Source organism: Mytilus californianus, unplaced genomic scaffold, assembly GCF_021869535.1.
Source record: "Mytilus californianus isolate M0D057914Y unplaced genomic scaffold, xbMytCali1.0.p SCAF_10, whole genome shotgun sequence".
Taxonomy (NCBI): domain Eukaryota; kingdom Metazoa; phylum Mollusca; class Bivalvia; order Mytilida; family Mytilidae; genus Mytilus; species Mytilus californianus.
The window spans coordinates 35,144,845-35,167,944 of record NW_026262582.1 but is presented as its reverse complement, the minus strand read 5'-3'; the positions used below and the strand labels follow the sequence as shown (position 1 = coordinate 35,167,944).

General features: G+C 31.1%; 1 protein-coding gene across 1 annotated transcript in view; it reads right to left on the bottom strand.

Annotated features, from left to right (window-relative positions):
- Positions 1-3,197: 3,197 nt before the first annotated feature.
- The window catches only part of LOC127718005 (probable nuclear hormone receptor HR38), a 45,104-nt gene continuing 25,201 nt past the window's right edge, over positions 3,198-23,100 (bottom strand). The window contains exons 3-11 of the mRNA XM_052223901.1: positions 20,917-21,334; positions 14,266-14,393; positions 10,998-11,728; positions 10,357-10,540; positions 9,711-9,840; positions 9,299-9,459; positions 8,087-8,289; positions 7,553-7,731; positions 3,198-6,973 (exon numbers count right to left, since the gene is read on the bottom strand). Of these exons, the coding sequence (XP_052079861.1) occupies positions 6,714-6,973; positions 7,553-7,731; positions 8,087-8,289; positions 9,299-9,459; positions 9,711-9,840; positions 10,357-10,540; positions 10,998-11,728; positions 14,266-14,286 (1,869 nt within the window). The 5' untranslated portion in view covers positions 14,287-14,393; positions 20,917-21,334 and the 3' untranslated portion in view covers positions 3,198-6,713. The remainder of the gene's footprint in view (positions 6,974-7,552; positions 7,732-8,086; positions 8,290-9,298; positions 9,460-9,710; positions 9,841-10,356; positions 10,541-10,997; positions 11,729-14,265; positions 14,394-20,916; positions 21,335-23,100) is intronic.

The window sequence follows — 23,100 nt, the reverse complement described above, 5'->3', positions numbered from 1 at the left end:
TAAAGACAACCCATTACACATGTTACATCTAAAGCATTTTTTAATGCATGATCAATTTTCTGTCTAATGGTACAGTTTCGTTTTCTCCTCTTCTTTAAACGTGTATTTCAACACAAATAGGAGGGTAATGCCATCAATTCTTTCATGTAAAATATAGCGTGCCTGTATCCTTGGATGCCCTGTTTAAGTGGTGTTGCTCTTTAAACCGGGTTTTATCTTAATGTGTTTGTTGTTTCTTTGACTTCCTTTTGGTAATTAGTCTGTCGAATCTTTTCTCATATATGAAATCTTACTCCTGTAAAAGTTTACTCACAAAGAATATAGCCACTCAAAATAGTATGCACTCAAATAGCTGTTTTGAAATTTTCCATTAAAAATTGAATGCTTCTTTTTGTAACTTCATTGGGGTGTAAAAGCGTTGACCGAAGTACATTTTGTATGAAGCGCGGAAGCGCCTCATTCTAAAAATGTACGCACGGTCAACGCTTTTACAACCCTATGAAGTTACAAAAAGAAGCATTCAATACTTATAATTACATTTTTTAGCTAGGATCATGAACACACGATTTTTATCAAGTTTTTATTTAATTTACTTGTGCACTTTATTGTGGGACCTCGTGTCATCATGAATGATAAATTTCATTGTGTAATGAAGTTGATTTAGGAATAACGCGAGATTGTAGTTAGCCAATCAGAATAACGTATTAAGTTGAAACATACATCTAATGTAATTATTTGTTGTTGAAGGTTGTAGACTTCAAGAATGACAGTCACCAAAAGAGTTGCTTCTATTGTGACAAGTGGTTATTTCTCGTATAAATTTGAGCTAAGCATGCTCTAGCAATATAATTTGCAGCATCCATATCACTATTGAGCACTATTGAAGTTAATTATGATACATTTACTGAAAATATTACATATGTTGAAGAATCTAGTAATGAAAATTTTAAAACCAGAGAGATCAACAAACTTCTAAACAAAATAAACACCTCGAAATCATCAGGAGCAAACCAGGTACATCCAAAAGTATTGTTTGAACTAACTGATATAATTGATGCCCCACTATGTATGATTTTTTTAAGCTCAATTAAAACAGGTACTGTACCGAAAGATTGGAAAATTGGCCAAATTACAGCTTTCTTTAAGAAAGGTGACAAGAAACTAGGTTCTAATTCCAGACCTGTTTTCCTGACTAGTAGTATCTGCAAACTGATGGAGAAACTTATGAGAAAAAAAATCGTAGATCAAATAAATCGTTATAATTTGTTAAGTGAGAGACACTTTGATTTCATTCGAGGAAGATCAACCTCATTACAATTACTTAAATTCCTAGATCACTGGACCAATATTTTAAACAGTGGTGGACCGATTGATGCAGTTTATACTGATTTTATGAAGGCGTTTGGCAAAGTCCCACATAGACGACTTATTAACAAACTTGCATCATATGGCATGAGTTTACAGACATGCAATTGGATCCAGAACATCCTGAGCAGCCGCTAACACAGAGTACAAATCAATGGAAATTTTCAAAATGGCATGATGTTACCAGTGGTATTTCACAAGGATCAGTTTGGGGACCAATCCTGATTGTTATCTTTATAAACGATAAGCCGTCGTGTGCAGAGTCTGATGTATTCATGTTTGCAGACGACAAAAAACTATATAGATTTATAAACAGCGAAATTGACAACACAATAATGCAAAATGACATAGATAGTATGTTCAAATGGAATGAAAAATGACTAATACGTTTCCACCTGGACAAATGCAAAGTATTACAAATTCCTACCAAATCCACTTCTGGGGAGAGAAAATATAAAATGTCTACATACAATGGATCTGAAATTACACTAGAAACAGCTCAATCAGAGAAAGATGAAGGAGTAACTATAGATTCCAAACTGAAATTCGATAACCATATACAGACACAAGAAAACAAAGCAAACCAACTAGTTGGAATTATTAGACGATTTTTAAATATTTAGATTGCAAAAGCTTCTTTATACTTTTTGATGCATTAGCTCGTCTTGAATATGCTAGTAGTGTATGGAACCCGTACAAAAAAAAAGATATCGAGACAATTAAAAACGTCCCACGTAGAGCAAAACAAATGTTACCTAACCTCAAAGATCTGTCATACGAAGAACGATTGAAAACTCTGAAAATTTCTAAATTGAAATTTCAAAGGCTAAGAGGCGACATGATAGTAACCTACAAGATAACAACAGGAGTATATGACTCAAGAGTAACAGAAGGTTTATTTACGCGTAACACAAGCTCGACAACAAGAGGCAACTCGATAAAATTGGTTAAAAACAGAAGCAGACTATACATAGGAAATACATGTACTACTTTACTAACCGAATAGTGGAAGTGTGGAATAGCCTACCAGACATCGTAGTGACTGCAAAGAACGTACATATTTTTGAACTTCATCTAGACAAGCATTGGAAAGACCACCCAATGATATATAACTTTAACACTGAATACACATATAACACCGGAAGTAGCACAACTGTAGTTAGTGATGATGAAACAGAGCCAAATATAGAGGAGCAAACTGACCTCCTGCGTTTGGAAACACGTAGATAGACACTTAGGTAGGTAGGTATAATACCGATAAGAATTGGATACAGTACACAATTTAAAACATGCCTTTTGGAACACCAGTTAACTGTTCGTATTTCATTTATAATTTTCTAATTCAGTCTTGCCTGAGAAAAACTTTTTACACAGACAAAGGGATTATCAATTTAGATTAGCAGGAACTTTAGAACATTCCGCAGTACATGAGTTCACCCTCGATTTTCAGTAAGTTATTGTTATCCAGTCTTTAGTTTATGCCCTTTATTTTGGGGACTTGTGTGACTTTTTTTCCTTTTTTCTTTGGCCATTTTGCTGTGTGTCTTTCTTTCGCTTACTAGTATTATTTAATAATCTATCCTTTTGTATCTTTGACTTATTGATATGGTCTTCATATTTATAAATTAGCTGTTCGAAATACTAAGGATGTTCTACCCAAGAAAAAGATTAACTTAGCTGTATTTTGCAAACCCTTTCGGATTTGTGGATTCCCAAGTTCTATTTTTATTAGGCCTTTTAAGTTTTATATTTGGCATCGTAGACGAGTCAGGCGTGCAAAGTTATAAGCCTGGTATATGTGATGAGTCTTTTTTTACTGTATCAACAAAAGAGATTTTTGCATTTTTTAATAAACATATTTTAAGACAAAACAAAACAAAATGTTCAAGCTTTGCTCAAACACGTGACTGGATAGGTTACATCAACTATATAAAAGTGCTAATTCAGAATACATCTAATGTAAACACAACATATTTAACCAATATTTACAGTTTTCGGAATTCGACCTCAAAGAAAAAAGAAGAAACATTCCAAATGATGTATCTATTATCATGGAATATCACAGATAAAGATTAAAAGGGTTCACAAAGTTTTATTTCTATTCAGAAAACGGAACGATAAACCTTCAAGCTTTCAAAAGTTATATCTATATTATTTTTTCGATGAAAGTTTTTTCTGTCACCAAATTATGTCATATTTTCTTTTCAACTTTCAAAAATGTTTCCTTAAAAACATCCTACTATAATATTTTCAGATTCAATTAACTTCCAAATGAAAATTCGATGTTTCTGGGTCTACACAAACCGAAGAACTGACGTCATCAACCATTCTAGCAGCAGGTTTACGATCATGCGTAGAAAATGCTGATTTCGGGATAAGTGAAAATGGACAAAGTGGTATTTGAAAGCAAGGTTTATTTACAAAACAATTTAACAACGTCTTTATGAACCCTTTTTAATGAAAATAAAGAAATAATTTAACAAGAACAAACATAGCACTTCAACAATACATGTTAATTTGGCAAGCAAAATGCAAAAAAATATGACTAGTATAGTTAAATAATAAATACACCATATTAACATCTATCTATTCCTCGATGGCATTTGTAACTCAATGACATTATCTGCCCTAGAATGAAGAGCTCTTCACTATGAGAGAAAGATTAATTGTCGTTGCTTATATACATAAAAAATTAGTTCTTAACATCTTCGAATGCTCAAAACCAGACTTGTAAAAGACTAGGATATTAGCTTCTTCAAATTTATATAGATTTGAAGAAATCACATGAATATATTCCTTAGAGGATGAAAATATCCTGCAAAACGAATGTGTATTTAATATCACACTAAGTTGATTTTATTTTACTTTCATCATTTTTGTTTCAGCATAGTTATAGAAATGTTCACTCAGTTTTGCCTAAAATGATTTTCCAAGTAAGATACTAATTAACTTTTTTTATGGACGCACGAAATTTCAAAGTATTAATTTCATTTGATGATAAACCTCCTGAATGTTTTTCACTATGGCGTTTCATTTTATGTTTTTGGGGACTTATCTTTTTATAAACAATAATAACTGAACTGTTTAGCGTCTTTATCATTGATCATATTATTAAAAAGAGAGATAGATAGTAAATACGAATAAAAACTAGACAAAACATGAAATTTTCAAATAATGAATACACATGAATAAAAGATGCTGGATTTATGTGAGACAGCAAAACAACGACACAAAAACATTAGCATTAACACTGATTCACCGGGATATCACATTTTATGCCTCGCCAGAAAATAACGGCAAACGAGTTCGGAAACAAATCAGTTGAAGAAAATGCAGTGCATCTTACATCTGTCAATAACTATCATTATCAAACTTTTGTTCAGATTATGTGATTGTTATGCAGAATTTGATTGTAAAATTTATCAAGTTTTAAAAAAAAATATAGTTATCCAACAACATGAAGAAATTGAATCTGAATAAAATCACAGAGATGTATTCCATTTTATAACATGAAACCATTGTTCAAAATAAAGAGAAAAGTTTATGTACCTCTTAAAATCCTGAGAGTTACTAACCATTCATTATCAATAAATAAAAAAATCAGACTTTTAACACTAAAACAGTAAATCATTATCAAAAGTGAACAATCAATTAATTATCACGTGACAACATCAAAAATTTCAAAATGAATGTAACATCTTCCTACGTATCTAAAGCATTTTGCTCTTCAAATAAAATTGACACTAACATGAAAAAATAGGTATATCCAAATATTACGTGTAACTTAACAACAGATTTAGTGGACACTTTGACAACATAAATGTTTTAATATGTACAAAAGTGCAGAAAATTATACATATCATAATTATCATAAACATTGTAACAATGTATAAAATGCAAAGAGGAAATTTGGGTACTGTAGTGTGTAAGAATTAGGCCAAGTTAAAGTATTTGTCTGTTGTTGGTTTCTCTTACTACAATTATATGAATACCTTTCCCTGAACCAATTTATTGGGATTTTTGATCATTTACAGCTAAAGATAAAATTATCTCAGAGTGCAAATAAAATATTTTTTAAAAGTTTAATTATTTACTATAAACAGACGAAATATTTTGTTGGCCTTAAATAAATGTTTTACCATATCATAATATATATCCTTTTGGTATATAAAAAATGTGAAAACAGCTGTAACATATTTCAGATATTTTTTTATCATTTTTAAAATTTTGAATAGAACATTATAAATCTAGAAGTTAAAGTGAGTAATTCTTTCAAGCATAAGCAGTCAAAATATGTTTTAATAGTATTATGATACTTCAAGTATCTACATGACTAAGAGTAGACAATATTGTCTGTTTTGATTTTTGACATTTTGTCGTGTAGTCTATGTGCTCAATTTTAATCAAATTTAAAAATTATTTTTTCGAATAGTTCTCTTTGTTAAAAAAACTATGTGAAATACATATTCTTTCTTAGTAATACTATAATTGTAGATATATGAAAAAGCATTTAACCATTAAGGTGGTACATAACACTACAGGGAGATCACTCTGTAAAATTCAGCTGAACGCTTTAATCACGTTCTATTGTTAAGGAAATATTAAGCTTCTCAATGATCAAAATTAGTGTTTGTCAAACTGCTATAAATCCAATGAAATTTTTCCGATAAAGTGTGTGGTTCAAGTTTTTTGAAATTTTTATGTTTTTGTCAAAGGGTAAAATTAAATATTTTGTCAAAATTTTATGAAAATTAAACGAGCCAAATTAATTTTAGTCAAGGTGTTTGATACCACCTAAAGACAGATTGTTTAGCAATCGAAATGTCTTTTTCACACTGATAAGTAACATCTGCAAAGTAAAATCTGAACATATTATCACTAATGTTTTCTCGAGAAAAAAAACATTGTTTATTACAACCTAGCACTATATAAAAAGTAGCACTATTAAGTGATACAATGACTTCATCAACTTTCCGTTTTATAAACTAAAGGACTGTGGGTAATTTCATTGTTCGAACCAAAATTTTGAAATAATGTCATGTCATTGGTTAACAATTCCATTGTTTTTGGTGTTTTGGTGTATGCTTTTGAACATATTACCCTGAATGCATTAGATTTTAAAACAGGGAATTTGATTTCCAGTCCTTCCAGTTACCAGAAACCTAAAATGTGTGTCATAAAGTATCATTTTGTAATATAAATTTGAAATTAAACATAATAATATTTGTTTCTATTTATCAATTTTTCACAGGCATATAATGTTGTTTGATGAAAAAATATCCGTTCACATGTCAATACTAACATCCACGTCATTCTCATCCATAATGAATGACGTCACGAATGCTAATTTAAAATGGTAGTGCACTTGATAAGTAAGTATCTTCAATGATAGGTGGGGCCTGAAAAATGTCTTCGAGTTTAAAAAACAACATTCGTTGGAGCCCTTCTCGGCTTAATGTTCTAAGTTCTGCTTCTGTACTAAGAATATAGGAAAATAAATGTGGCTTTTTCTGTGCTTCACTGTTGTAGGTACAATGATCACGCAAACAGTCTATAATTTTCATTTGTAAATCTTCCATTTTCTTTTGATCTTTGACTCCATGCCGTGCTGCAAAAAAAATGAACACAATTATAACGTATGGCCATGACAATACATCAAAGACTGGCTAGATGTTTATATTTTTTATATTGTTAACCAATTATTCTGATTTTGAGTAAAATACGATTTGTCCAAAACCTCTTTGTACTTGAAGTCTTTTCTTGTCCTGTATCATTTCTTTTGATGAGTCCCTTCCACCTTTTGTATTCGTACTGCATATTTATTCCTCTATGTTATAACAGATGTTTTCGATTTCTTCGATAGTTATATATCCATTTCATTTTACTTTTTTTAAAAAGAATTGAAATGTTAATGAAACATTGTTAGTAACTTTAATTCTATTGGATAATGTAGCGAAATGAATAATACACAAAAAGAATAACAGGAATTTTCAAAAATATTGGCCACACAACCGACAACACCAACCATCAACGTTGCAAAAATCAAAGGGGTCGCAATATACAAAGAAACGAATAAATACGTGTTGAAGTATGAGAGAAACTTAATAACTTTATGTTCCATGAACAGAAAAAGCTATACAAAGAGAGATAATAAATTTTGAAACAATAGTAAACTAAGATGCCTTACTTGTGACTAGAGTAAGAGCTGCCATACAAGCAAGTGATGAGATGTCTAGATTGTTTCTGTGGAGAGACAGTCCAAAGTCTACTATGGAATCAATCCATTCTCCAAATATACTTCTGATCTCGTCTCTGTGGAATACCTGGCCATTGTCAAAAATTATCTGATCATCATTAGGATGCACTCTGAAATTATAATTACAGATTGTTAGTTTGATAGATAAGACATTGAATTTAAATATTTTACTGTGATTATATTTAATTTATATTTGATGTACATTCTAATAATCAAATCATTAAAGCTGCAAAGTTCTCTCAAATTGAAGATATACACAGCAACTGGCAGAATTGGTAAGTAATTATAGGGAACTTATTTTAATAACAAGTCCAAAAGACAACTATTCACGATTCACTTATCTTAACTAAATGAATTGGTCCTTGTTCCACATCATAAGAATCTGTAGTTAAGTTTGCAATTCACAAAGTTTTGTATTTTGTCCTTCTACCACATTTTACATATAGAACGTATTTTGTAACTTACCTGTAAGCTATCCGCAAAACAAAGAGTTCTAATGATGCTGATTTGAAAAGGAGATCTTGATCTTCTTTGCACAGGTCACAGAAGCCAGGAATTTTTTCTGCCCATGCTTTAAGTATATCCATGGAGGTAAGGATAATATCATAGAAAAGCCTGATTTTTTCTTCATGTGAGGTTGGGCTTGTTGAACCTGAAGGCACTTCAAACTGTTGGTAAATAAAAAAACCAGTTGTTTTAATAATGTTCATGTAATAAAGATACTTTGTTTTACTATTATGGCATGTATTTTAAAATTTTCATTTTGAATATTTACATGAATTGTCATTAAAGCATACACGAAAGGGAGATAATCCTTTTGGAAAAAGATAGATTTAAATTAATCGCGATATAGAGAACAACATCCACATCAGCTGTAATGTATTTGATACGAGCAAAACCAATATATCATTGAAATTTCAGATGATTCGCCTGGCAATGATGCATTCATAGCAGGAGATGCTTATCCTGTCGCCACACCCGATCTTGCTCATTTTGAAGGTAATAAAATTCCCTCAGATTTCGTGTTTAACCTTGATTTGTATTTTCTTAAATCATTTATGAGTTTTGAACATCGGTAAACTACTGTCTTTCTCAAATTTAGTCTTACCATTATAATGAATGACGACGAAACATACGTACTTTGACCTAAAATTGTTAACTTTTTATACATTGTGACTTTGATGGAGAGTTGTCTCATTGGCACTCATACCACATCTTTTTATTTATACTTATTTGTGATCTAATAATTATTTTCAATAGTACTTTATAATGTATGCTAGAAAAAAGTAAAATAACAAAAATACCGAACTCCAAGGAAAATTCAAATCAGAAAGTCCCTTATCAAATGGCAAACTCAAAAGCTCAAACACATCAAACGAATGTAAAACAACTGTCATATTCCTGACTTGGTACAGGCATTTCCTTATGAAAAAAATGGTGGATTAAACCTGGTTTTATAGCTAGCTAAACCTCTCACTTGTACGACAGTCGCATAAAATTCCATTATATTGACAACAATGTGTGACCAAAAAAAGCAGATATAATAGGTAAAAATGTCAAAAACAGGGGTACAGCAGTCAACATTGTGTTATAATCTTAATCACTATAAAAACGAACAAATATTTCAACAAAGAAAGACAAAATGGCATACAGACATAGCATATAAGCATAGCTTACCTTACTGTAGTCCAGATTTGGAATGTCTGGGGAAGAGTCTACATGTGCTCGGACCAAAGCAGTAATGAGGCTGACTGGGGGTGAAGGTGGTGATTCTTGTGGACTTTTTGGCTTTGATGGAAGCCGACCACGTCTGCCCTTTAAACTGTCTGTTCTTACAACTATAAAAAATGACACTTTTTATCATCTTTGTAACACTTACAAAATTACAGAAGGGTTTTCTTCTCACAATGAAGCCAATGAAAAAGAAAACTATACTTAACCAAGTGAAATAAATATTTACACGAATGTTCGTGATCCTTAAGTTTTTAGCTACATTTTAAAGTTCTGTAGAATTACAAAGATTAGTATAAATGAAAATTATATCACAAAATTTAATTACAAAAAATACTGAAAATGAAAATGAACGTACCTTCTTTCACCATGCCAACAACCAGACATTTTTGGAATCGGCAAAACTGGCACCTGTTTCGCCTTCTCTTATCCACTGGACAATTTTTATCGGCCAGACACACGTACTTGGCGTTTTTCTGTACTGTCCTCTGTTTAAGAAAAACAGGTTTATATTAAAAGATAGATCGACTGTAAGCTACTTGTCTAATGTGAGCAACAAGTATTACTTACGAATACATAACAGATTTGTAACAACATTGCAGATGTAGACATTCTCAAATTAAAGAGTAATGGAATTAAACAAACATGTACGGTATTTTCGTTAAACAATTTTTTACTTTTATTCTTTATTTCAAATTCAAACATTTCTCTATTAAAAAATTCTCTTCTGGGGAAAAAACCAATCTGCTTATTTTCCACGTATTACTAATAGAGACAACTGTTGTGGAAAAGGCAAATCAAAAATAAAAAAAAAATTTAACGGTATTTTCGTTTAATAATTTTGTACTTTTTATTCTTTTAATAATTCAACTTCAAATATTTCCATATTAAAAAAATCTAATATTAAAAAAATCACCACTATTATCTTGTTATAACTAAAAAAAAGACAACAGTTCTGGAAGAAGCATATAAAAATAAAATCTAGAAATATTGTTTCCTCTTACCTTGAAAAATCCCTTGCATCCTTCACATGTTCTTACTCCATAATGCTGACAAGCAGCGTTGTCGCCACAAACTGCACACAATAGACTCTCTTTCTGTGGTTGTTCCCTCCCAGGGGAAGACCTTGTGGAACTCGGCGTGGAAGGGGTTGCTGGGGATTTGATATGAAATTTCTGTACATCCATTCTGTAATGATTGAAAACATGTATTAACTTTTAAAAGTCATGGCTATAACAAAATCAATGACAGAAGAAGAAAAAAATTAACAGATTTGTATTTTGAAAATAGCATTTCTAATATAATGCTTTTCTATTATCAGAAATGACATTTCAAAGATAAGTGAGGATACATTCGGCAAAGGTTACTAAAGAGTCAGCGAAGTATATATACCCTTCCGGAGCACCTGATTTCACCCCAAGTTTTTGTGAGGGTCGTGTTGCTCAGTCTTTAGTTTTCTATGTAGTTTTTTGTGTACTATTGTTTGTCAGTTTGTCTTTTTCTTTTTTAGCCATGGCGTTGTCAGTTTATTTTCGACTTTATGAGTTTAAATTTCCCTTTGGTATATGTCGCCTCTCTTAAGCAGCAAAAATAGAATTGGAAAAAAAAAAGTAATAATTGTATAATTGATTTCAAGTCAACTTACCCTTCTGGAGTACCAGGAGGCATGGGAATCGTCAGAGGCGGTCTACGGGAGAAACCTTGACGAACAACATTTAAATCTCCAGGACGATAATGAGTCCTGTCAGTCTCCGTGTGAGGTAAACTTCGGTTGTCATAAAAACCCGGACCGTAACTAGGAAAACTGCTTCTGTCTCTGCAAAAAATGTTTGAAGCATCACTAAAACTTTGATGAGAACTGAATGGCGGATGTTTTTGATCGATTTCGGAATATCCAATATGAGGTGATTGGAAGAGTTCATGAGGTGATGGATAAGTGAATTTTTGTTTAGTGTCACTGATGTATCTTTGTGGTAATAAGTCACAATCCTGTGCCGGAAATGCTTGAAAACTGCCTTCATAAGACATCATGGAGTCGGAATACTTTGGTTGTGATCCTGGGAAACTTTGATTTTCCGTTGAATACATAGCTCCCAGCTGTTTAGCTGACTCTTTGTCCACCATGAATGCTCCTTCGTAACTGTAGGTTTCTGGATAGCCTTGTTGTATGTTTTGAAAAGCAGATGAGTCAAAGCCGCCCTGAAAAATGTCGGAAGGAATATCTTCTGACGTGTATGATGTATCCGAAGGCATTGTTCCTTGAAATCCTGAAGATGATGGAAATATTCCGATGTCCGCACTACCAGACTGTGTGCCGCACGAAGCAAACGGTGCCGGCAAATCTCCCAGAAAACTGGCTTGAGAAGTGAAGGCAGCCTGAAAACAGAAAACAAATAAATATTCGTTTTGTTAACAGCAGCTAATTCAAAAGCAAGTTTCAAATGAAATAATGTTTGACTTTTAAAAGCCGCTGTGTTATATATGCTGGTGGTGACGTTCGTATGCTCCATGCGAATATAAGACAAGCTGCGAGAAAGGTTGACCCCTTAGTTAAATGTCAGCATAAAACAATCACAAGGTGCGAGAAATATTGACCAATTATATATTGGTCAAGATCAAACCTTACAAGAACGTCAAAGAAGAAAAAAAAACCAAACTAGTTAAAATTTCAGTTATTCCTTTTTAAATTAACTACATCGAATTTCTTCATTGGTGGGTTTTAAGTTTTGGCATTTTTAGGCACCAACAATATGCACCAAAAATATCTTTATTATAACTTATGGCTTTAATTGACAATGTATTTTTTTTTTTAAAGTTAGGCAAATTTTCGACATTGTTTCTAGTAATGTGGACATTGTTTCTAGTAAAGGTGTACGGAAATATATAACATTACTGAATGTGAAAAAAAAAACTTACAAAACAAGGCAGAAAGGTTATTTTGAAAGTATAAATTGTACTATTGCTAGAATCAGAGTAAGTTTGTTACTTAATTTATAAGCACTCTTTTTTAAATATAGTAACCATTGAGGTATGTTCGTGTCCATTCATAGCTTTTGTGTTTGTATGTGTACAAAAGGTGTACGTGTTTTTTGCATGGTTGAATAAATACCGAATTTTAATTAATTTATTCTATTAAGCAAAACCAATACATGTAATCGACAGAAATTATTATCGAATACTTTAGAAATTTCGCACGTGCACTTGGTCATTTATACATTTACAATACACCACTGCGTTTTTAATACACATCAAGTGGTTGTCTATCGCTGTAATATATAATTCTGTGGTTTCACGGCAATTAAGTTTTCACACTACTTTTGCACATGACATTAAAATTTATGTCATTTGATGTTAGACGTTGACGTTCGAGGAACACTCTTCGTATACGAAGGCATCGAACTTTTATCGCATTCTTAAACACGTGTCCGGATTTATGAAACAAATACAAGAAATTAATATTCTAATTACTTAAATTAATATTGGTGTTATAAATAAGTGTGCAAGACTTTAACGGAGTGTGCCCTCTACTCATTATTACTTGAGCATGTGACATTAACCATATGGTTGAAATCCATTGTTCATGAAATTAATAACCGTAAAAGTCAAGTTCGCTTTACAAGTAATTTCGCAATATTAAACGAATTTATTATGTTCTTCAAACTCTTCAAACAACAGACTTACATTTCGTTTTACTGATAATCTAATTCCATTATGGTTGTTAAAATCATATTAAACTTAAACTTTTTGTTTGAAGAAAATAAAGCTCGTCTATTTTGCGTAAAGAAAATGAAACTGATGTTATAAAATAAAGTTGGAAAAAAGCTTTCACATGATTCTAATGACTAAGTCAAGTTACAATACTTTTCACTTGATATGCGAACACTTTAATCACTTTCGAAATGTAATTCTAGTTTAAGATTGGACTGTTTCGTTCAAGATAACTTTTGACACCATTTTACCGACCAAAACCGACAAAAAAAACAATTTAGGACTTGGGTCCTTAGTCTATCATGTTATTGTGAAGAAAATCTACCCTGTCTTTTAAACTATAACGACGTTAACAGAGGAAGGTTGGTTTAACCTTGAAAAATGATAAAATAAATTTTGTAATACTATATAAGGTGTCAATGAAAACATCTGAATTCATGATAAAATATTTTGTTTAGATTGTTTTTTCTACACAAAGCTGTCCTTGTGAAAGTGAGGTCAATAGTGGTCAATTATATATACTAATAAACATCAAATATATGATGTATGTCTTTGTCTTGTATATCCGTGGTTTTTTTATATATCTTAAGCCGTCAAGGTTTTCTTTTATAAGTATGCATTTTTTATGTGGACGTAGCGCGTTTTCTTCCACATATAATTATACCAGTAAATGTAAAAAGAAAACCACTTAGTTATTAAAAGTAACATGTGAAATACATGTGGTTGCAAAAATAACATGTGAAATACATGTGGTTACAAAAGTAACATGTAAATTACCTGTGTCGTAGAAGTAACTTTTATATAAAAATAAGGAAATGTGGTATGATTGCCCGGTAATGAGACAACTATCCACCAGAGTTCAAATGAAGTGGCAATTATAGGTCACCGTACGGCCTTTAACAATGAGAAAACCCATTTTGTTCCGTTAATGATGTAATATATATAAATAATTACTAGCAAATGGTAGAAATAACATTTAGTTATATTTAATTGTAAAACTAACATGTAAATGAAAATTTAAATATAAATGTCATGCATTCGAAGCGCTTTTCTTGATTAACCTCAGGAACGCTCAAACCGAACATTTGAAAAGCCAGGGATGCATAAATACGTAGACACGTTAAAATATGTATGACCAAATTTACATGTGACTGTAAAGGTAACATGCAAATTACCTGGGGATGTAAAAGTAACATGTAAATTACCTGAGGCTGTAGAAGTAACATTTGTTCCGTTGATGATGTAATGGTGGTTGTTGATGGTGATTGCTGCGAAGAAGAAGTCACACTTAGTGAATGGCGTCTTGGAGAAGCTGGGACACGCTGTGATGAATCTGGTAATATAAAATAAGATTTTAAACATAAGTTATTTTGCGAAAAAAGAATATGATGTAATGAATCTGTAACTATATATACAGTTTTTAGATGTTTTGAATAACGTACACACACACACACAAATTAAACTGATGGGGACTCTGTACTAACAATACATGCTGCAGGTTTATTTCTCTTGTTCTTTCACCAATTTCTAACTACATAATGATCAGGCTAAGGAGTAGTTTAAGTTGGGTTCTGGCAATATTTAAGGTATTAAGGAATGAAAAATGGCCAACTGAAAGATCATGCCTGACCGTGTTTGATATTTATTTTGTATTCGCCAACATTTGGAAATTTCAAAAGAAGTAATATTAAAATTTAAAATAAACATTTAAAATAAATATATAAATATATTTTTTATAAAATATGAAAGTGTTCAATCAATACAAAAATTTGTCACTAACCGTTACGATTTGAAAGTGTTACATTCTAACTAGGAATCATACTATAGATAATACTTTATTAAAGTTAGTTGTGGTTAAAGATTTTATGAAATGTAACACAACATCACGACTGCATACGTTCTCGATCAAAAGCACGTGACTTGCACGAGTCGTCATTTTCTACAACATATGTTATGTATTTTAAACTTTGATAAAGTGCCCTCGAAGGTTTTTAATTTGCTATCATAAAAACACAATAACTTTCTTAAAAACAAGTTTTGTAAATATTATAGATATTGAAAAATACTCAATCTATCAGTGACTTTTGTGTAACATTAGCGATTTGTTTAACAATTCTGTTTCTCTGTTTATGAGTTTGGCTAATATTTATTTAATGGCACAAACATATATAATATCTTGTTAAAATTGCATTTGAAGTATTTTGCTAAATATTGAAACAATCAACATAAGGTTTGATAAATTTTTCCTTACTTTTATAAATTTAGGTTTAAAAATATTATTAAGCTTATAATTTCTATCGGTTCTATTTATATTATAACCATATAAAACTCATGCATTGACTTACCAAGATTATACAAAACGCATGCATTAAATGGTGGTTCTCTTTTAATAACTGGTCTTCGATGATAAAAATTTCCATTCATAATTGATGACATGTTGAGAATGAAATTATCCAATTTTAAAAGTGTTTCTAGATTTTATCCCCATGTTCAATTAGTTAACTGCCCAATGGGCGAGCCTGATTTTCTCATTGGATGAGTTACAACTATATCGAGTTTTTGCTATTACGCCAGAATTTCTTGACGCACGCTGGTCATCGCATTGGTGTGGACAAGAAAATTGAGGTTTACTTTCTTTACATGTAGACTTAACACCTTGGACTGCAAGATGTCAATCACCTGCAGACTTTACGTAAAATGAATATAAATGGGAGTGACTTCCTTAAATGGTTCAACAATACAGGAGATAATACGCAAATAATATGCACAATTAATAAATTTAATACCAAAATAAGGAGATGTGGTATAAATGAATAGTTGCCAATGGACTGTAAATACAGACCAAAGGATAAAGGTGTGATTAACTTTGTTAATTTGGGAATGACACTATGTCGAAATATCTCTTAATGTGCTTAGATTTGATTGAATCTATTCCATAAATAAAGTGTTATCCATGCGTATCTTATGTTGAACAGTCATAATTTTCAATTAAAATATATCATATATACTCGGTAAGTTGCCCGAAGACTGTTTAAAAATTAGCATTAAACGTATCATAGTAAGATTTCTGTATGCATAACACGAATTCGTAGATAAACCTTCATGTGGTCCGTTCGAAACAAAAAATTTCGAAAAAAAAAGGTATAATCAAAACTTTCAAAATCATCCAAAGTAAACTTCGCTTGAAAAAATACATATAATGAATAATTCTATGTATAAGGTGCCGTTTGATAAAATAGCTACTCACGTATCTATAAACCGTTTGATTTTGCGGACTCTAAGTTTTTATCGAAGAAAGTTCAGTTACTAAAGTAACCTGTAGGTTTTCGCTCCGATACTCTCCACCTTTAGAGAGAGCGTAACGTATCACAAAACCGGATTTCAATCAGATTGTTTCAATAACAATTGAATTTTATCAACGTTTATATATATACGGTTCAAATTAATTGATTCTCTGCAGAAAAATACGATATTATCGATATCGTTGAAACTGTGAACATGCGAACTCTACTTCTTTCCATGAAATGAATTCGAGTTGTTTCCCTTTAACTGTTATTTCACGATCACTATTTTTTCCGTTAGGTAAATAGGTAAATGCATCAAAATTTGGCAGGTTGCAAACGATGCAGCAAAGTACACAATAGAATTATAAATTACATCGACATGATTGCAACGTGTTGACAAATTAACAGTTTTCAATTTACAATTGCAGACCTTGTGCATATTTAAATGACCCTTAGTGGGGTTCGTCCCGTTCTTCGGTGCAACATGTACATACTCTTGTCGCTATTATTGCATTCTTTATAATTTATTTTACACTTGATAAACGTTTTTAGTTCTTATAACCTGTGTCTGTAATACTTGATAAAATCGTATGAAAGTTAATAAAAACTTGCTAAAAATATTTAAAAAAAAATATTCTTCGATTTTTTTTTTATTATAAAAATAAGGAAAAAGTATGTTTGTAGATAGGAGGACCCCCGTACATGCATTTATAATACGAAAACACAAACAAGCCAACTAAACACCGCAAAGAAAAGTAAAGACTGGGCAACATGAACTCCATCAACAACTTCGGGCGATCTAAGGTAGGTACTCCGGAACCCATGTTTGAAAATTGCTTAAATGTGAGAATTCAAGAGATTTGCATTGCAAAAAGAAAGTGCATGCATAAAAGTCCAGCAAAACAAGGCAAATTTATAGTTTCTTTGAAAATCTTCACGAAACGCCGTATTTTTTCGATTGATTGAAACACCATAAGAAGGCTGCTTTTATAATCACTATTAGTTTTCATTGTAAAATAGAGAGTTTAACTATCTAATTAACAGTACAAGTCATCAAAACTCCTTCAGAACTTTTGCATTTAATGTTGTCAGATATAAACAATAACCAAAACAGATATTGCAGTTGGAATATATTTTGAAGCAAGGTGGGTTTAATAAACGTCTTAATTGTTATCAATTGCTATGATTTATTGGAAATTTCATTACGAATACAATATTTTCTTCGATTGCTTACGTCACATAGGCTGATTGTATTCGAAAATATATGTATTATGGTCCATCTGCGAATTGTAAAACAAACAGATGGGCAACGATTTTCAAAACATACCATTAAGTATGCCAATTTTATAATGTAACTTATGCCTTTAGTATGCATAAAAAAAGATTTATGCACAATACGGAAAGGAGATAGAAATTCTCTAGACTATGATTTTTATTTTCAATTTGTTTAAGAAGTTATTTTGAGTCCAATAAGAAAATACATGGGTGTGTATGTCAAAGGGGGAGAGGGTGTTGTAAATATGACAGATATTAACAACTTTTAAGGGCGTGAGAGTAGAAACTTTCATTAAATTGAAAAAAAAATAAAATTTTAAAGTATTCACAAGCGGGAAAATAAAATGTATACCATCCCAAAAATATACTAAATGCCGAAATTTAGTTAATACCATCAAGACTATTTAACAATTTGCGCCAGTCAGCTTCTAAATAAAAATTGAATGCAAGTACTTCAGTTCCATTTAGGAATTAAATGTAAAAAATCTAAGAAAAAACCTATTAAAGGCCTAAGCTTAGTCAATGACATCAGCACTATTCAGTGGTGGATTCAGGAGAAACCGTAGTAGCTTTTTGATCGGAAAAATATAATTATTGGCATAAAATCGTTCAAGGTTTCGACTCGACTCGCTCCGCTTGGTTGTATATAGTTTTCTGCAATTACCCCTATTTACTAATAGTTTTTAAAAAAAATCAAGTGCAAATGCAACATTATATTGTATGATTCAGACACAAATTTTTGCATACATATTTTGCCATATTTAATAAAACATCACAGCGAAATTGTCAATGCTACAGGCATTTTAACAATAAAGTAAAAATAAGTGTACCAAACAGAGAGATAAATGAAGTACAGATAAATTTCATCAAAGAGATTTAAAAGATTATCTATATGCAGACACTGTATAAAATGCACATCAAATTACAATAAAAGAGAATAGTTTTTAAGCAGTTATTACGGTTGTTTTGTCTAATCCCGATTCATATGTTTTCATCCACATAAAACCATTTAGTTGTCTGGAATGGATATCTTTTGAGTACAATCAGGTATAACATTTTTTTTTCAGCGAAATTGAATATTGAATATTGAACATAATGCTAATATGACTTTTGGTACTGCATGATTAAAATATGATTATAACAATCCTTAAATAAGTCACTTCGGTAAGTTTTTAGTCTTCACAACTTTATAAAAAAATATTAAGGTACATTTCGTTTTCGATTTTATACATTGTCAATGAATCAAAGAATATAAACGAAATTAACATACCATTTAAAATTGCACCACTGTATCTTTTATTTTTCCTTTATATAAAAAAAACTATAAATCTCGCTTATCCAATCAAATTAAAAGAATTGTTTTTCCTATGTACTACGTATAGTTCAAAACCACGTATTTAAAGATCGTACATAACAGCAATCATTTCTTATGATATTCAAAGTGTCCCCCAAAACCTTATTTAAAAACTAAATAGTCATACCCTGCATGTAGCTTTTAGTTAACCTAATCCATTGTAAATAAAATCATTGTATATCCCGATGCTTTATATGTCTCCTTTTCTTATTAATTGTATTAGGTATCGACTCCCCCAACAAATCAATAATGTCAGAGTTATCGTTCCTGATCACTCTTGAATGTTCTGAAAGTTGACAAAAAATTCTCAGTAATTAACAATAAACGACAATCAATTAAATGTCAAATGGAGCGAAGTATAGAATCATTTAACTTATTCTAATATACTCTGAGTTTTTGTTTGTTGTATAAAATGTATGACACTCAAACAGTGTGCAATTCAAATCTGAAAAATCGCTTCTTATTTAAACAGCATTGTAAACAAGCGAGAGTCTACATTCTAACATGTCTCAGATAAGTTACACATATTGCAGATATATGCTATTTTTTGTTTGCTTATTATCCATATTTTCATGTTTATACTAGGTTTGGTGCATGTAAAATTTCATTTTTATATTGCAAGACAGGAATTTTGATCGTGCCGTAATATACATATCTAATTACAAGTAAATTACAAATGGAAAAAAATAGTCGTGTTTTATTCACAACACACCATCGATCAACATTATAAATCAATATTATATATTTCATTTTTGCTAAACAGGAAAAACCCAAGATTTGCTTAAAATGCACGAGTTTTAAAAGGTGTATAAACTAGTATTGTATGGAACGTGTCACTCTTTCTTGCTAAATGTAACTTTAAACCTCGTGCAATAAGAATAGTCAATATTAACCTATTTTTACTTATGTGTATAAACAAATACAGTCAATACACATTTCCCTTTAATCCAATACATGAAACCCTGTTTGCTCACATAGGAGCTAGACGAATTAGTATCTAACGAAAACACTTGTATGGACCCTGTGTTTGCTCAACATCAACTTGTGTCTTACTAGCTGATTAGGTTGGTGTCTTGCACCTCCCTTTTTGATCAAATTCTTTGTGTTTCAATATAATACCCATTTGAACACATCTACTGTATTTGAAGACCCTTTTGGATAATAACGAAACTTTTCCTCAAATAATGTTTCTTTGTTTATATTATAAACTTTACAGTACCCTACTTCATACCAACAGAAAATTTTGAATAAAAAATAATGTGCCATAAAAATAAGAAGGTAGCAAAAACAAAATGCAAAGGACGAGTAACATCAATTTGAACCTAAATAGTTTGCAGTTATGTAATGACTATGGTATTGTTAATTGCCGTTTTGTATTCTGTTTGATCTGGTACCCGCAAGTTTTAGTTTTTTCGTCTGTTAGACAAAATAATTCATTGAATTCAAACCATTGCACAGTATATATAAATTAGTACACATTAAGCAATAATTATTAGCGAAATAAAATAAAAAAAACTATTTCAAGAAAGTAAAGTGGCTATAATACACCTTTATCAACACAGTAAATTTATAAACACAAACAGATTTCAATGTAATTCCTACAATTTTTATACTTGTTTGTATTATCAATAATATTACCATAAAACCTTGCATATGAATTTTATAATCAGGAAATTAAGAACTGTCGCGGCGATTTGTAGAACAGGTGGTCGTTTCAAAATATTGACCTTTGGTTACTAAAAGTAAAAGGTGCTAACCATTTTATAGAAAAGTTGTATCTCGCTAAAAAGAATTAGCAAAATCAATGATACATATTATAAAAAAATATAAGTGTTAATTCTATTTACAATAGTAACTTATCAAAAAAGAAATTATAATAAATCTAAGACAAACACTTAATACTATTGTTGACTTTCAATGCTAAAATACTCTAAGTTCCTTACCTTGAATATTTTGCTGAGAATTATCCAATGTATTATCAATTTGTGACACTCCAGTATATCCTTGGTAATAATCCAGATTGTTTTATAAAGCAATACTAGTCCCTCATATACGAAGTACTCCATGCATCCGAATAGTTCGCAATCTAACTCAAACATCAATGAAAACTGGGCCATCGTGTGTATATATTTCAACATCATCGTAACAAGGTCTTGGGGAACAACCAGTGACGTCACACAGCATCAATTCGTACGTCACCACATTTCAATACACATTCCAGGTAATTGGTATAGATGTAACGGCGTTTCTGATTGGCTGTTCTTTAATATTCTGCATGGTTGGTTAGAGTTACTTGATGTCAATGGCTGCTGTGTGAAGCTCATTAGACGGTCGATACTGCGTCTGACGCAGACGATCTATCTATAGAACAGAAACATACATATTAAACAACAATAAACTACAAAGACTACCAATCAGGCTTACGATAGGGGTATTCTAGAATCATTTAACCATTGTAGCGAACATAGAATGCTTACGTATGCCTTAATCTCTTTTTCGCAAGCAGTAGTGCTAAAAATAGGAACATTGAAGCAATTATAGAACTGGAGATTTCTCAATAATGTGTATAGCGTATTGATGATTTTACCATACAATCAATACAACTTGCTTTGACAAGAATTGTAAAGTCCCTTATTTGGAAGTGTTGAGAATAAAATTGTCAATAATCCGTAGTGGTATGTTGTATTTGTTAACGCTTCAATGATTAGGATGTTTAGCTGATTTACGTTGTCTCTCTGTAAGGGTGAATTAAGGTCATCTGACATTCAGGTGATAAAATATCGTATTATCTATTTGTAACACACAAATAGAACAAATAAGTGATGAAAAACGAAATGTAAGACTAAATAAATATATTTATTGATTATTTGGTAGGCTCTAACGCACTTTAGAAATACATCTAAGTGCTTTCACAGTTACAAAAGACCTTCTCCTTTTCTATAATGTGTGATTAAAATTGTTTGACAAAATGTGCAGGGTTGCACAAGAGAGAGGAAACGTTAGGGAAATGTTTATTTTCAAGAAGAGTTTTACTCTTATAAAAGTAGTCTGATATCGGTTGGTGACCCTATTATATGTGTGAGAATTACACCAATGTTTAGTTAAAGCACAATTTTAAGAGCTTATAGGATGATAAACTTGAATAATGATGAATGCGTGCTGCTGGCATATAAAACTATTTCATAAATAGACGAGTTAGGTTGATATACTTTCAAACGATACTTTTATGAGTACAAAATAGAGCCCGTTTATCAGTTGCAGAAAAGCAACAGCATTATTTCATTATTACAATATTTATTTATTACAACCACAGTAAAATTGTATAGAATTTTAAAAATCTGAAATTATATCAATTTTTAAAAATTTACAATATAGATAATATGATGATAGCAATACTGTTTTTTTATTTTACTTTTAAATGTGGTTGATTCATATTTTGTTTGTTTGTGAATAACATCTTTTATTTCAAATTACATGAAATACATAAACCTTAAGCAGCCCAGGACAGCTCTTTAGATCTCGGTTGTATGCAACACAAGCTATCAGAAGTCCGCCTAAACATGCTTATGCGAATCACAAAGAAGGTGCAAACAGTCTGCCGATCGAGATGGTCACATGTCAAAACATATTTGTGAAAAAATAGATTAAAATTTTAAAATTTTACCAACAAATGACATATAGCAGTCTTCGCGTCTATAAATTTCCAGTTTGCACTGTGTAGTGCAACATTTGACGCGATGAATTTATTTGTGTTAAATTAAATTGTCGTCAAGTAATACAAAATTTATCTTCATTCAGGTTGAAGAAGTGATATGTCCATGTTTGATGTAATCACGTGACCGTCTGTATAGTAAAGGTGTTGACATACAGCCGGGAGCAAAAAGTACATTGTCACTAAAAATAGCTTTTGTAATAATATTATGTCCCAGGTAAATCAGAAGGATGTTTGTCAAATATTTATAACTTGGTTCACAAAACCTTTTTTAAGTTAAGTTAATTTTCAATTTTACAAATTTATTTAGAAGCATCAACATATATAATTATGACAATTTCATTATTGAAATAATATAATGTTTTGTTCCCTTGCCTCTGTACAATAAACAGGAAAATAATAGAATGTGAATAAT